The 16,216-nt window shown below is 34.6% G+C and overlaps 1 protein-coding gene across 1 annotated transcript in view; it reads left to right on the top strand.

Annotated features, from left to right (window-relative positions):
- The window catches only part of LOC110104920 (DNA damage-binding protein 1), a 34,661-nt gene extending 20,481 nt beyond the window's left edge, over positions 1 to 14,180 (top strand). The window contains exons 8-19 of the mRNA XM_020834218.2: positions 1,098 to 1,173; positions 1,362 to 1,571; positions 1,700 to 1,806; positions 1,945 to 2,053; positions 2,339 to 2,539; positions 2,640 to 2,855; positions 3,053 to 3,163; positions 3,441 to 3,716; positions 3,831 to 4,105; positions 4,525 to 4,876; positions 8,005 to 8,289; positions 13,441 to 14,180. Coding sequence (XP_020689877.1) covers positions 1,098 to 1,173; positions 1,362 to 1,571; positions 1,700 to 1,806; positions 1,945 to 2,053; positions 2,339 to 2,539; positions 2,640 to 2,855; positions 3,053 to 3,163; positions 3,441 to 3,716; positions 3,831 to 4,105; positions 4,525 to 4,876; positions 8,005 to 8,289; positions 13,441 to 14,022 — 2,800 coding nt within the window. The 3' untranslated portion in view covers positions 14,023 to 14,180. The remainder of the gene's footprint in view (positions 1 to 1,097; positions 1,174 to 1,361; positions 1,572 to 1,699; positions 1,807 to 1,944; positions 2,054 to 2,338; positions 2,540 to 2,639; positions 2,856 to 3,052; positions 3,164 to 3,440; positions 3,717 to 3,830; positions 4,106 to 4,524; positions 4,877 to 8,004; positions 8,290 to 13,440) is intronic.
- The last annotated feature ends 2,036 nt before the right edge of the window (positions 14,181 to 16,216 follow it).

Raw genomic sequence — 16,216 nt, 5'->3', positions numbered from 1 at the left:
GCGAAACCTTGTGTATCCCTCTGAGTTGCTCTTCCAACTTTGCTGCTCTTCCATGCGAGCAAACTTTATTCCCGCCTGTGCTTTTCACGGAGAACCGGTGAGATTTTTATGCATTTTAAACATGAGCACAGTTATATCAGATTTACATAACCTGCTTAATATCAGATTTCTGAAGCTCTAGTTTGTTCATAATTTGTTCATTGAGCTCATAGTTTGTTCTACAATTTCTGAAGCTTTCCAGCCGAAATGAAAGTTCTGTAACCTGCTTCTATCTAAATGAAAGTTCTGTAACCTGCTATCCAACCGAAACTTCCCAGTATAAAAACGTGAAGCAATAACCTTTCATGCAGATGGCGGTTTAACACAAATAGCAAAGTTCGGTGGGAAGAGCCGAAGGAGCAGACAATTTAGGACGGGGTAGCGTGAAATGAAGCGGAGAAGAGACGGAGTGAGAGGGAGTGGTATTTTTGAGGTTAAGTTTGTATTTGAATGGTATAAATGAAATATTTAAGTTTTGAGTGTTAAATATGTAATACACATGTTATAAAGTGGCATGTATGTAAAAATCCCTTTTTTTTAATATTTTTGCATTTTTATAGGAACTGTTGTAGATATCATTGTTCTAAATTATTAAAAATCTCCCTTAATTTTATTTATCATATTTGTTTTGAGTTGGTCCCTTCAATTGAATGAAAATCATCTCTTCCTTTGGTTCTAGTGCATTAATGACTCGGTTATTAAGTATGACAATTGTCATCTTCTGTTATCTTGGACCTGTGAGTCAGTATTTAAGTTTTTTTTGTCTTTTTATGATGATTTCGTGTAAAATCTGAGGTACTCCGTTTCATTTGGATCTTGTTAAGTGGGACTTCTGAGGATGTCATGCCTCTGTTTATTGTTCCATTTGAATTGTTCGCCAAGATTATTTTTTTAACTCACCTTCTTTATGTGCTGGAGTTGAAGTTGCATGCCTACATTGTGCTTGCTTTGATGTTATATGGCTATTGGACTTTTTATTACTTCTTTAAATATTGATCACTTTGTCATGTACTCTTTCTCTGACGTGATTACAACATTTATGATATTATTTGCTTTAGACTCGAAGAACTTCAAGTCTTGGATATCAAGTTTCTTTATGGGTGTTCAAAACCTACGATTGCAGTCCTCTACCAGGTTTGTTTATCATATTGGTTTTTGTTTATCAAATTGTACACATTCTAGCATATATTTTGTTTCATTGATAAGACCTTTAATGGCAATGATACCTAGAAGTTTGATAGCTTGCAAGCGCTTGATTGTTTTGATATGCTAAGCTGAAATTTAAAATAGAATTAATAATACTGCATCTTTCATTATGGCAGGATAACAAAGATGCCCGTCACCTTAAGACATATGAGGTTGCACTCAAGGATAAGGATTTTATCGAGGGTCCATGGTCGCAGAACAATCTTGATAATGGGGCTGGTCTGCTAATACCTGTTCCATTGCCTTTAGGTGGTGTTATTATCATTGGGGAGGAGACTATCGTGTATTGCAATGGTTCTTCATTTAAGGCTATCCCTATCAGACCGGTACTCATATACTCCTTATTTACATGAATCTTTTCTAAGCTTTTAGCTACTTTATAAATCCACTTCTTTTTGTCCGTACAAATATATTTTCCCCATATCTTATTTATAGACATTTATTGTCTTCTCAGTCAATTACCAGAGCATATGGCAGGATTGACCCTGATGGTTCTCGATTTTTGCTTGGCGATAATTCTGGACTTTTATATTTACTTGTCATCTCCCATGAAAGAGAGAGGTATGCGATAATATATGACAATGTAGATTGTAGAATAATTGTGTTTAGACAACTTCATTCAAAAGTAGTAATATATTGCTTAGTTTAACTTGCTAATGATTCTCTTTTGGAGACTAAGGTTTTCCTTGTACATGTCAGGATCACTGGGCTAAAAATTGAGCACCTAGGAGAGACCTCAGTTGCATCATCAATTTCATATCTTGATAATGCAGTTGTATATGTTGGTTCTAAGTATGGAGATTCACAGGTTTGTCTGAAGTTATGCTCAGCACTCATCCTTTTTTTGCTATGTTTGTTTACTAATTTGTGTATGCCTTTCATGTATAATTGAAGTTGTACTGAAAGGATGGCTCGTGATTGCACCCTATAGTTTTTATTTCATGCTTATTAGGGCTGCTCACAAATTTTAAATTGAAGTTTTATGCTTTATTTCAAGAACTTCTGTTACAATGATATAATGTTCTTGATGCTTTCTTGATTTTCTGAGTTATTTGCCTTCTATACTAAACCATGCACTGCTGACCTTAAACAGCTTATCAAACTTAATCTGCAACCAGATGAAAAAGGCTCATATGTTGAAGTTCTTGAAAAATATGTCAATCTTGGCCCAATTGTTGACTTCTGTGTTGTGGACCTTGAGAGGCAAGGGCAAGGTCAGGTGGTCACTTGCTCAGGAGCATATAAAGATGGTTCACTTCGTATTGTTCGAAATGGTATAGGAATAAATGAACAGGTTTGCTCTTAAGTGTCTTTAATACGAAATATGATTGAAATTTTTATCAGCTTTTTTTGGAGTTTCCTTAGCTATAGTCCATATTTTATCTAAATCTTAGGCGTCAGTAGAACTTCAAGGTATCAAAGGGCTATGGTCTTTAAGATCTTCTACTACTGATCCAAATGACACTTTCTTGGTGGTAAGCTTTATCAGTGAGACACGTATTTTGGCTATGAATATGGAGGATGAGTTAGAAGAAACTGAGATAGAGGGCTTCTATGCGCAAGCACAGACTTTATTTTGCCAAAATGCCTTGCATGACCAGCTTGTTCAGGTGCTGATATAAAAGTCTGTTTTTCATAGTTTTTACAAGTACTGATGCATGCTTTATGCCTACTACTTGTAAGCTTACTTAAGTTCTACTTTGACTATATAAACCATATTCTTTCTACTTGTTAAGATCACTATTTTTCTACTTCTTTATGTGATTTATGGTCTTCTGTTCAATGATCAATGTTTGCTTTGTCCCAGGTTACTGCAAGTTCTGTTCGTCTTGTGAGCTGTACATCCCGTGAGCTGCAAGATCAATGGATCGCTCCTACTGGTTTTTCAGTTAATGTTGCTACTGCAAATGCTACTCAGGTCTTAATTTTTGTTTTATGATTTTTCCTTTGGTGAAGGATGGGGGCTATATTGTGTTTTTGGTAACATTGGTTAGCTGGCATTGGCTTGATTTAATAATTTATTCGTGAATCTTCTTTTACACTTTGATTAGAACAGTAGACCTTGCACTTTGTGTCAAAAAAGTATAGAGACCTTAAATAATTTCTAATGTGTTTTTATTGTTTGTATTGGCAATTGTATCTGTTTTTGTTCAGAACAATTTGATCAAAAGAGATTTTGTCATTGGCCATTACAGGTTTTGTTGGCTATTGGAGGTGGCCATCTTGTTTATCTTGAAATTGGGGACGGAAAGCTGACTGAAGTAAAACATATACAATTGGAATATGAGATATCATGTCTAGACATAAATCCAATTGGTGAAAAAGCTAATTCTAGTGCTCTGGCAGTAGTTGGTATGTGGACTGATATAAGCGTCAGAATATTTTCCCTACCGAGCCTGGATCTTATTACGAAAGAGAGCCTTGGTGGAGAAATTATCCCACGTTCTGTCTTGATTTGTTCATTTGAAGGAGTATGTTATTATTATTCATAATTGGCCAATCCTAATAATTTAGGATCTAAAAAAAAACTAATTTAGGATCTATGCTGACCATTTTTTTTGCATGAATGTATCTTTATCTTTCAGATCTCATATTTGCTATGTGCCCTTGGCGATGGGCATCTCTTCAACTTTTTATTAAATTTAGCTACCGGTGAGTTATCTGATAGGAAGAAGGTTTCTCTTGGAACACAGCCAATCACTCTTCGAACATTTTCATCAAAGGATACCACACATGTGTTTGCTGCCTCTGATAGGCCAACAGTTATTTACAGCAGCAACAAAAAATTGCTCTATAGTAATGTAAATCTTAAAGAAGTCAGTCACATGTGTCCATTTAATTCAGCTGCTTTTCCAGACAGGTTCTTTCAGTCTCCATTGCTTTTCTTCTAACAATTTGTGAAAGTTTCTTTTGAATAATTTGAGTTATGTTTTATATGTATATCACCCAATATGCTTTTTAGTATTAAAGAATTGTTGATCAATATTCATTAGAAGAATGTTTGGGAAACTTTGCCCCTTCCTTGGAACCTTCTTGATGATGAATGCTTAATATAAATATTTCATTTAGGAAAAAAGAATGAAATATTTGCATTAGATATATTGTGATCAATAATATCAGTCATGTTCGTAAATTTGACTCCTTTGTGTATATTCTTTTTGATATTGTGACTAATACTCTGATCGCTTGCCTAGAAGGTTGTTGCTATTTAGTTTTGCTATAAGCATTATTGGTTGGTTTTTCTCACATCTCTATTGATGGTAATTCATTCAAATGCAGTCTTGCAATTGCAAAAGAAGGTGAACTTTCTATTGGAACAATTGATGATATTCAAAAACTTCACATTCGCTCGATCCCGCTTGGTGAACATGCTCGGCGTATCTGCCATCAGGAACAGTCTCGAACTTTTGCTATATGTAGTTTAAAAAATTGTCTGATTAACAATGACGAGACAGAAGTTCATTTTGTTCGTTTGCTGGATGATCAAACATTTGAGTTCATATCAACTTATCAATTGGACACTTTCGAGTATGGCTGCTCTATAATTAGTTGCTCCTTCTCAGATGACAACAATGTTTACTATTCTGTTGGTACAGCATACGTTTTACCTGAGGAAAATGAGCCTACTAAGGTAAGGCTCTGCTTATTTCTTTTCTCTTACATAAATTTAACTTATAATACTGAAATGTAATTTATCTTATAATACTGAATGAAAGGAATATCTAATACTATTATAACTTATTGAATTCTCCTTTTAAATGATAATTTTTATTGTTGGTTATTAGATATAACCAGTAAATGAATCAATTTTTTTTGTAGAAAGATGTTTTATTATTCATATTGGTTTTCTCCAATGCTGCGTGTATGCTCAAAATTTTTTTTTTAATTGCTTTGAAGTTCCCCAGAAAATGGTTCCAACAGAAACTATTTGATGAATTGATTTTAATTTTCGAGATTGCACTTTCAACTATTAAGTCTATACTTCCAGCTTAATTTCAACTGTCCAAAGCCAAGAAACTGGTTGGGATTTTGTTGGAGTGCATGCTTGGCATACAACTTTTGTAGGTTGAGAAATTCTTGAATTAGTATTATTTGATGATGAAACCATTAAACTATTGTAGGTGCAAACTATTTTTGTTTGCATTTGACTTCATGCCTATGGAAGTGAAAGGTGGTGTAGTGCATGCCACATAACGCCCCAATCTTATGTCTCCAGATTCTTACATAAGATGCTATATTATCTTCCTTATACGATTGGGAATTCCATGCATGAAAGCTTGACTCCCAAAGAGCATCTTTTCTTCCCTTTTTTTCTCATGAATAATATTTTCTTGTTTGAACAATAAATTTTAGTGATGTTTAAGCTGTCACATGCATGTTGATCAAATGAGTAAACAAAAATGAAACAAATTGTATAGAATTGAGGAATCAATTCCTCTTTTTATTTCTATTTATATGGCTAGTTACCTTCTACCATTAGTTATAAGGAGAAAACTATTATAGGAAAAACCTTACTCCTAATTAAATTAAGAAAAGAAAAAGAAACAACCCTACATTAATGTACATCCATGGGTTTGAAGCTAAGGAGACTGTTTGTACATGAGATTTCACACGTGAGAATTCCACAGATGAAAACTAGATTTCTTGGATTTTTATAGTTAATTGCCACATTGGAACCTTGGATTGTTGTCAATTTCAAACTCCTAAAGATGGAGAATATATATTTTCTATTCTCAGCATACAAGTAATTTTTTGGAGATCTTAAAGTAGTTGGTCCTTTCGTCATGCCAACTTCAAGTTGATTGTTTGAAGGAATGTATAGAGTGCTAATTGAACCATTGTCCAAATTTTTCTATAATGAAGTGTGTCAATCTCATATATTTTTTGTGGTCATATATGATAGGATTGTGAGTAATATTGATTACATATAACAATAAAGTCTCATAGATCTGTCATACTTGATATAAGATTATCAATTATAATTTTAAGGCATAGGATTTCAGAGATGCCTTGAGCCATGGCTTTGAACTTAGATTTTGCTTTTGATCTTGCTGCCATGTTTGCTTCTTTATCATGTAATGGTAGTACCTAACTAGTTATTAACCTTCTATTTTTGATTGATCCAACACAATCAATATTCGTATTGAATTCTAAACTACGTTCTTTATTTTTCTTGAATAAGATCTTTCTGATGCATCCTTTAGCTATCGAAAGATCTTATGGACAACTGAGAACTGTTTCCCTTTTAAACATGCATGAATTTGACTTACTATCCCAATTGCATATGCAATATCCGGTTTTTTGTTTCAATTCTGGATTTCAGAAATCCAGGATGTGGTCAAAGCCTTATATTTACTAAATCTTGCTCGTTACAGGATAAATGAAATCTGGAAGTCGAGGCTTCAAGGATTTAGTATTTAAGAACCAATGAAAATTTTGAATTTAACACTCAAAAGGTTTACTAAGTCCAAATTTAATTACTGAATTGTATTTGACTTGAATCCTACTTGCTATCAAATAGTCCCCAATAGTTTTTTTGACTGACTCAAAATGAAGTACCACATTGAGAACCTTATATATCATCCCAAACTCATCAATTCGACTCTTCATCCGCTCAATTGCTAGTCCAGCATGACATACGGTTCTTAAACTTGTTTCCTCATTGTAATTAACCTTGTTTGTAGGAATATTCTCTTACATCTTTTAATGAAATCCCATTAGAGAAGGGATTTGGAGCAAAAGCAGTAAAGGAGGAATAATGGAAATAGAGCATAAAGTTTTGTTTAGAATTTTGTATTTAACCCTAATAAAATTTGCATTTACGAGTATACCTAATTAAATTTTTGGATAGTTGACTAGCTCTTTTGATGAGACTAGCTTGTTGTGATTGGCTCAAACTTGACCTTGTAAATGGTTGAGCTTTTTTGATGGATCACACTAGAATCTTCGTCTTTTAATGCTATATTGTGAATGCCAATAAGCTGAGAGCTTGAGCCGTTCCTAGAATTTTCATCCATATGACCATCTGGTCAATTAGGCAAAGTTTTTGCTGGAGTTTGGATTATTTTATGGAGTTTTTTTTATATGACTTCGCTGCTTTGTAAAACAGCAATCTTATCAGTCAATGGAACGTGTATAGGAGCTTGAAGTAGCTCTAATACCAATTTCATAGTCAAATACTTGAGTCGCAACCCCAATGGGGCTTCTTGGCTTCTGATTCCACCTTCATATTTGAATGCGGAAGTAATTTTATATGAAAAAACGTAAGTGATTTTTGTCTACACGCATGAAAATGTGGAATGCAACGTTAAATTATATTTTTATATCTAATTTGTATCCTACTTTTGCGTCTTAGTAGGAATGTGCTATGAACTATTGATGCATTTGTAATTGATTTTAATGATTTGTATTTTATAACTTACATGATTTATAGTAACTTATTCTCAGTTTTGATAGTGGTGATTCAAGATTTTGTTGTTTACTTTCAAGTTGAAGTTTTGCCATTCTTCACAAACTTTAGTTATGGTTTCCCCTTCTTGTTTGTTTATTTCTACCTGTCATATTCCAAGTTTGCAATGAATCATGCGACCTAGTTTGTTTCCGTATACAGCTTCTAAGTGATTAAGAGTAATTTCTCATATTGGTGATTGATTGTTCTCAGATCATTGGATAATTGTTCAGCTACTTCCATAGAATGTGTCATTGTAGCAATGCAATTTTTTATTCATTAAGAAATGCCTTTTGGGTTTATGAGTATAGGGACGTATCCTAGTTTTTGTAGTTGAAGATGGTAAGCTACAACTAATAGCTGAAAAGGAAACGAAAGGAGCTGTATACTCCCTCAATGCATTCAACGGGAAATTACTTGCTGCAATCAATCAGAAGATTCAATTGTACAAGCTGATGCTTCGCGAGGATGGAACACGGGAATTGCAATCTGAGTGCGGACATCATGGTCACATACTTGCTTTATATGTCCAAACCCGAGGTGATTTCATTGTGGTTGGAGACCTGATGAAGTCTATTTCTTTGCTTCTATATAAGGTAAACAACCTGCTAACTCTTTTACACCTAGATTGTAATTTATGCCATCATCTTGATTCTCCTTATTTAAATACTTTTACTTTTGTTTTCTAATCCACAAAAATAGTAGGCAACATTGTAACGATCATTTGTTCATGGAACCTATGAATGTTACTGGATTATAAGTTCCTTTTTTAGGGTTATTTTATTAATATTATTGTCATTGTTTTTTTTTTGAAGTATATTATCATAACTAACAAATGATATGAGTACAACTTGAGAAATTTCAAAGAATTGGCAAATAAAAGGAAAAATATATAAGACAAGAAAAGAAATCATGATGATGAAAATGGGCATCCAAAATCATTTAAAAAATTCAAAAAATACTAATTTTGAATTTCTAGTTTGAAGCCTAGTGAATGCAAGGGAAGGACTGATAGAATTTTTTTATTCAGGTTCTTTCTCCGTTTGGTACATATGATTTGAAACTTTCTATTCACCAAAGTATCAACGTTTTGAATGCTCTCATCCTAGCCACAAGGTTGTTGAGGGTCATGATCATTGATTTTTTCAGAAATTAGCATGGAAATAAGGTGTTTAAAGAATAGGGAGGTCTATGTCAATGATATTACTTGTAGCTGATGTGGTGAATAACAATGCAGGACAAGCCAACAATATCTAATTCTAAAGGAGAGTTTACTATTGGTTTCAAGTTCTGAGTGTATACCTAATATGTTGGAGCAGCAGCAGCCACCATAGTGGTAAGAGCTTTAATGTTGGATTTATTTCTCTTGCACTTGTTAGGTTTCCTTAGGTATGGGCCTTGAAATATTCAGAAAACTCATGTCCAAAAATTTTGTAGGAAGAGCAATATGATGTAATGTCTTCAAGTTCAGCCCTTTAGCAATATGAAGAAGATGAGAACTTAATATAGACCTCCTTTTTGAATTGAGAAGTAACATACAATTGAACCAGAATTCTACTAATAAAAAACTTAAAATGATTAGTAGCAGCATCTACTTGTAAATGATTACCAAATATTGAACCTAAAAGCAGATTGATTGAAATAATAGACATGGGCAAGAGAATAGGCACTTGGGAAAAAAGTCAATTGTAATTTGCTTCTAAGAATTATCTTATAATAATATTATGAGGGCCAATGAATCCAACGAAAAATTCATTAACTAGGTGTAAATCTATCATGAATTTGCGAATAACTTCTAGTTTGGAGTGGCTTAATAAGAATTTACACAGGTGAATGAGAGAGTGTTCTGCCAAGCAATGAGATCTCATCTTCATTGAAAATATGCATAGGTTTGTTTTGATATGCTAATGTTCCTTAATGTTGTTGAGTATATGACTCTAATTAAAAAAATAAAAGAAAATGGTAGGATGGAGAGGAATGTAATCTTGAAAAATTCTGCTCACTAAAGGAGTGAGCAAAGAGAGCAATAGGAGATGCAATCATTGATGGTGTGAGAGCGAGAGAGGGAGCCTCCACCCATTGGAGTAGGTGGTGGTGCAAAGACTGAATTGAGGATTAAATTGAAATCTTAGTAGCAACCAATGTGGGAGAAGAAAATGTTGTAATATGTTTAAAAGCTTAAGACAAAAGAAGGAAAGGCAATATGAGAAAACTCCAATTGAAAGTCGGAATGACATTTGTGGTACCATATGGATTCAAAATACATGATCTAGAATGACACTAGATACAAGAGGATGACTAGAAATTCATGATAGGCGAGGGAAAAATAGAAGACAACGAAAGTGTTGCCCTAGTTGTAGGAGGAACTGGCATGAAAAATGGGGCACAAATGACATAAGGTATTAGAATGACATCAAATATAAGATGTGCAAAAATTCACGATAGATGGAAGGCAACAATGGCTGCCCTTATTGCAAAAGGAATTGAGCTCAGAAGCCCTAATCGAGAAGCATGAACAATGGGATACTAATGCCATAAGGTGCAACTCCAAAGAGCGGGCAGACACACCATGCTTGAAGCCCAAGAAGCGGAGATGCAATTGCATGACTAAGAAGAAATGAAGAGCGAGACATGTGCATGAGGTCTTGCACATGCACGATGCAAAGAGATTGCACGTGACCCATGTAGGCAAGCATGAAGGTGTGTGACGAAGCTACTCGTCGATTTTGTGTCAAGATGACGTAGATTGTGAAGCAATTCTGCTTGTCTAAATTGAAGAAAACTTGGATAATAAGAAGCAGAGCTGGAGCACTATGCGAATACACATGGTTAAAGCAGACATTGCTGTGTATGATACCGAAGCGGGAGCAGTATGCAGAACGATGGGATGCAGGATTGTGAGGTCTTGAATGGGGTTGTGAGGTCAAAGAGGACTCATATATATGGATCACTAGGTTGAAGCCAACTTGTGCATGATCATGAGATCGAATAGTACCATATTGAGAGGGTAAGCAAATAATGGGATTTATGAGGGATCTTCATAGAATCATGATTGATAGGATGGATCCAAGTGAAAGAAGATACACACCTTAGGAAACCCTAGAGCCTCTAATAACACAATGTAAAACACAAAAGACTACATCTTTATTATTATTATTATTATTGCTACTTAAGGTTTAGAGTTCCTTGATACGATTATGTGATGTATTGCATGAAAGTCATTCACACGAAATCAAATTTTGGGTTCACTAATAAGCACTTAGAATAAATATTTTAGTTTCTCTTACTGCAACCCCAAAGAACCCCAAAGACATGTAAATTCTATGTATTCGATAATCTAATGGCATTATAATAGAAATTATGCATAGATGTTTAAGATCATAAAAGTTATGTTTCACAATAATTTAAAAAATAGGTTATAAAAGTTTCAACCAATTTAATCATGCAGGTAAAAAAATTAATAAAACTATAGAAAAATAACAAAGAATCTGCCAAAATTAAAAATTCATGCCTCGCACCAATTTAAGGTGGTGACATCCCCTAAAAGAATAGTCACCACTTGCATCACTCTAATATTCACATCCAGCTAACATTCAAGCATAAAGAAAATAAAAAATTCATTAAACTACAATTGTCTTCTACATGCCTGAATAACCCAATATTTGTAATCAACACATTCCCTAATTGTAGCCTCTCAAAACTTTCTTGTAACAAATTCTGTCCAAAAGTCATGTTAAGATTCCACACCAAACACCCACAAAAGGATGCAAATGAAAAGATCACAAGAGTGACAATGCACGAGAGCGTGAAACCAAGAATCACATATCTAGGCATAGGACATTGAATCAATGAACGAAAAGGCACAAGGCTCTGAACCTGTGCACCAGTTGAATAAGGGTAAATCCATAGAAAGTTGTACTAAATCAAGTAAATCAAATATGACCAAAAGACTCACAAAATTAATGAATGCAACCTGTTCTCATAGACATCGACATAGGCATGGATAAGGCAAACTATGTAAAAAATTTAAAGAAGTAATATCAATTAAGATAAAATTAAACTCAAAATGTCTGCTTGCAATTCTCAATGCACTATCTTGCATTATCGAAGAGTATAAACTATCATTTGTATTGAATTTACCTGACTCGGAAAAATTAGATGAATTGAGCATTTGATTTCCATCTAAAAAATATAGGCATTACTGTTACATTTTCTGTAAAGTCGTCTATTAATCATCACAAGTAGGTCTGTCATGCCATTGCATAAGATCCCTCCTGTATAAATCATCTGTGGTGGACATATTAAGAGAAGGGAAGCGAGAGTTAGAGAGTGAGAGGAAAGAAGACTGACTACTAGGAGTAAAAATGAGAAACTGATGATCCCCCCATAGTATTTATAATAGTTATAATTTCATGGATTTTCTAACCTCACTAAAATTGAAGTAATGCATACATATCTAAACTTACTAATGATCTTTTTTAATTCTTCATATTGACAAAATGACAAATAAGAACAAATGACATAAAATAATTGATTTTTTATTCAAATAAGATGTCATTTATAAATGTAAGCACCCCACGCATCAAATGTTTAGTGATATAAGTGATATTATCAGGAAGCGTTTTTGCTCACAATATGATTATTTACTACATGTGATTTGGCCTGTAGGAATGCTACGAGAAAAAAAAAACGTTGCTATGGGATTCTTTTTCTTTTTTTTTAGCAAAATATCATGTATGCTATTGTTGCTATGGGATTCTTGACTTGATAACATTGGGGTGAATAGGTTTGCAAATAAGTCCAATTCAGATTTGCCAGTATGCATTAATATGCTGTTGATTGAAGTAATTTGCCTTAGAAGGCATGTGTAAAAGGGTGTGCCTGGCCCGTGTTGTTCTTGTTAATTTAGTGTCAGGAGAGGCTTAATTTACAAAACAATACCTCTAGATTACCGAGAAGCTGCTTCTGTAATTTGAACCCATGATCCTAAGGCATCATCGCTCCAAGCTTCCCTTTCCATTTAATGGAAAATCTTGTAGCCAAAACGGCAGTTATGCAAAACTGAGCCCTCCAGAAAATAAAACGAATTTGACCTTCATCCGGATAAGCGAGCCTGAAACTTGTCTTGTCTAATTGTGGCCTGCAAAATCGGCAGAAAGTCTCGCAGATGCAAGAATGACTGAAATGTTTTTGGGTTAAAGTACCAATATTTAATCCTGTAAACCAGAATGATAGACTTGGGCCGGCTGCAATCACCAAATATTACTCTTCGAGGACAGATGGGAACTCCAAGCTTTGAGATTTGATTACCTGAAGTTGCATTTGTTTGTCAGGAATGGAAGAAAGTTTTTTTCCAAAAAATGGTGAAATAGATTGACAAACAACTTGAACACAACAGCAATTAATTCAACCAACCTCATCTCTCCACCCTCAACCCTCAAATAACCTGAGGGATGGTTGATTTAGTTCCTATTATCGCCCTTACGATTTCTTTCAGAAGTATATGCAATGCTAAGAAATTATGAACTGTATTGATGGCGTTTTAGAATATTCAAATTTTTTATACGTAGGGGATAAGCTATATACCTCATAATTGTTCTCCCATTGATGCAAGATACTAAAAAAAATAGGGATTTTTATCATGCGGTCGTTAGAGACTACAAATGAACCATTAATAAGCAGCTAATTCAGGTCACTGATTTGCTTGGTTGTATTGCTCTTAAATTTGGATTTTTTTTTTTCTTCAGCATGAGGAGGGCGCCATTGAAGAACGAGCCCGGGACTACAATGCAAACTGGATGACTGCTGTTGAGATCCTTGATGATGATGTTTACCTTGGTGCTGAAAACAACTTCAACCTTTTCACAGTGAGAAGAAATAGTGATGGAGCCACTGATGAGGAGCGTGGCCGTTTGGAAGTTGTCGGCGAGTACCACCTGGGCGAGTTTGTGAACCGCTTCCGGCACGGCTCCCTCGTTATGCGCCTTCCAGACTCCGAAGCTGGCAACATCCCCACTGTCATCTTTGGCACCGTCAATGGTGTGATTGGGATTGTGGCCTCTCTCCCTCATGACCACTATGTGTTCCTTGAGAAGCTTCAGTCCAATCTTGTCAAAGTTATAAAAGGCGTCGGTGGGCTCAGTCATGAGCAATGGAGGTCTTTCAATAATGAAAAGAAGACAGTTGATGCAAGGAATTTCTTAGATGGTGACTTGATAGAGTCCTTTCTGGATCTCAGTCGTAGCAGGATGGAAGAAATTTCTAAAACAATTGGGGTATCAGTTGAGGAGCTTTGCAAGAGAGTTGAGGAGCTGACGAGATTGCATTGAAGGGGTGTCATGGAGGAAAATATTGGCTGGCCACACTTTGGCAACTCTTGTAAGCCTTTTTTTTCTTAAATGCTGTTGTTTCTGGTACAGGTAAATTGAAAATTTGTTCCATGAAAGTTTGGTTTCTGTCCACTTTTGAAGTTATGATTGGGCGAATTGTTACTTAGGGATTCATTCTACTCTGTTCTTGTTCACTGTAAGTAAAATTTATTCTTTTGTTAGTGTGTTATTTTAGTGGAACTTCCAGCAAACACTGTGGGGCTATACTTATGTGAAGAAATTATTCTGTGTGGTTTCTATATTCGGAGATTAATCAGAATGAGTCACGTCAGTAATACCGAGCGATACTAAGATACGGTACCGACGTGGATCATTATGATTGATCTTCAAACGATGCTCTGTGTCTGCAGAGAATAATTTCTCCCCTATGTGGGGAGTAGTTGAATGCTTTTGTATAATTCAATCATGTGTTCTCGGTATGCGTTAGCGTTGGTTCAGTAATTTTCTACCAATGTTCAAAGTTAAGTTTTTGTTGGCACTACTGATTAATAATTTTTTATTAATATTCAATTAATTATGAATTTTCACTTTAAATAATTGAAAAACACTCACTTAGGAAAAGTCTCTGATTAATTTAAGATTTAATTTATTTTATGGGAGGTATTAAAGAAAGTCGGCACATACCAATAGATTAAACCAAATGATATTATTTTGAATATCTTTGGTAGGATCTCAACCTAGAAATGAACATATATATGATCATAATTAAAAATAATTAAAATAATAAAAAATAAAATTGAACGCGTAATGTAACCCTGCTTTTTAAAATATTAGAAAAGTACAATTTGAGAACCTCTATGCGTGTTTTCAATTTTACTGAACAATTTTTTAGCTTCTAGACTTCATTGTAAATCTCACATGTTAATGGAGTAACCATTCATAGGTGGCAAAAATTTTTCACTTGGCTTACACAATCATGAATTAGAGTTAAAAGACTTTCAAATAATAAATCTACCAGCAATCATTATGGCATTTGACAATCATATCTTGAAGGTGATGCCTTATCCAACGAGGCTTAGGGTGATTGGTGAGCGAGTACGGGGCTTAGGGTGATTGGTGAGCGAGTACGGTTGGAACTTTTATACCGAATTCAAATCCTCTCTACTACAATCTTGCATCTTCGATGAGGCAAAACAAGTGTGGGCCTGATGCTGGTGGGTGACCGTCTTAAGTTCCGCTGAGGAATTAACTATGCCGCCAACTGCTCTCTTTAGAGTGAGCGTGAGTCCTTACTCCTAAATGTTAGCTTTGACAATGTGCTGGAACAAAGTTGCATTTGAACCAAAGATCTCATCGCCTCATTAGGCCAAATACAAAGAGCTTTAAAATGCTAGAAAGCTTATCAAAATCGCTAGCCATTTGCTCCATTTCAATATGCTATAAATATTAGGAGAAATGCGATAATTTGAGTCTTATTGATGGATAGAACTGTGGGCAATTAGTGGATTTTTGAAGTTTTTTTTGGCGATCTTGTGGAAGATGAGTAATTTGCGTGAATCGCAAAGCAAAGGATTGGATAGCTTGGCTTAGGGAGAACTATACAAGAACACCAAAAACGACTTCAAAATCCTCAAAATGCTACCAGCCATACCCATCAATAAGTCCAAATTTCTTCGCTTGTCCTAATATCTAAAAGATATTTTTAATATATGACACTCCTGCCTTAAAACAAACTTTATAGAAATCTCTAGCAAAAATTGTTAACCCACATGAGGAGTGTCACAACAAGTACATTTAGGCTTTGTTTGATTATTATGTACATTTTCTAATAGGTAGTTTTAAAACTATTGTTGAGATAACAAAATTTTCTATTGGAGAAATAAATATCATAAAACTTTTGAAAACAGTACAAAAATATAGATCTCTAAAAAATATTTCTGCAAAAGTGACACATCCAAACAACAACAAAAATTTTTTTTTGCCATTTCGAAATTGAAAAGGCGAAATTAAGCCGTCTCAAATGAGGCCTTAACCTTTCTTGAATGCTGCCTGTCGAGGAATTTCATTCTATTTTACTTTTTAAGGATGTTTGAAGTTCATTTAAGCAACTCAACAAACATAAGCAGAGTTCTGTCGACAACTAACAAAAATATATTTAGCATCACTGCAGAGCAGATAGTAGCTTTGAGAGAAA

Source organism: Dendrobium catenatum, unplaced genomic scaffold (assembly GCF_001605985.2).
Source record: "Dendrobium catenatum unplaced genomic scaffold, ASM160598v2 fragScaff_scaffold_1680, whole genome shotgun sequence".
Classification (NCBI taxonomy): domain Eukaryota; kingdom Viridiplantae; phylum Streptophyta; class Magnoliopsida; order Asparagales; family Orchidaceae; genus Dendrobium; species Dendrobium catenatum.
The sequence above is the reverse complement of the archived record's forward strand: the minus strand, read 5'-3'. Positions and strand labels throughout refer to the sequence as shown.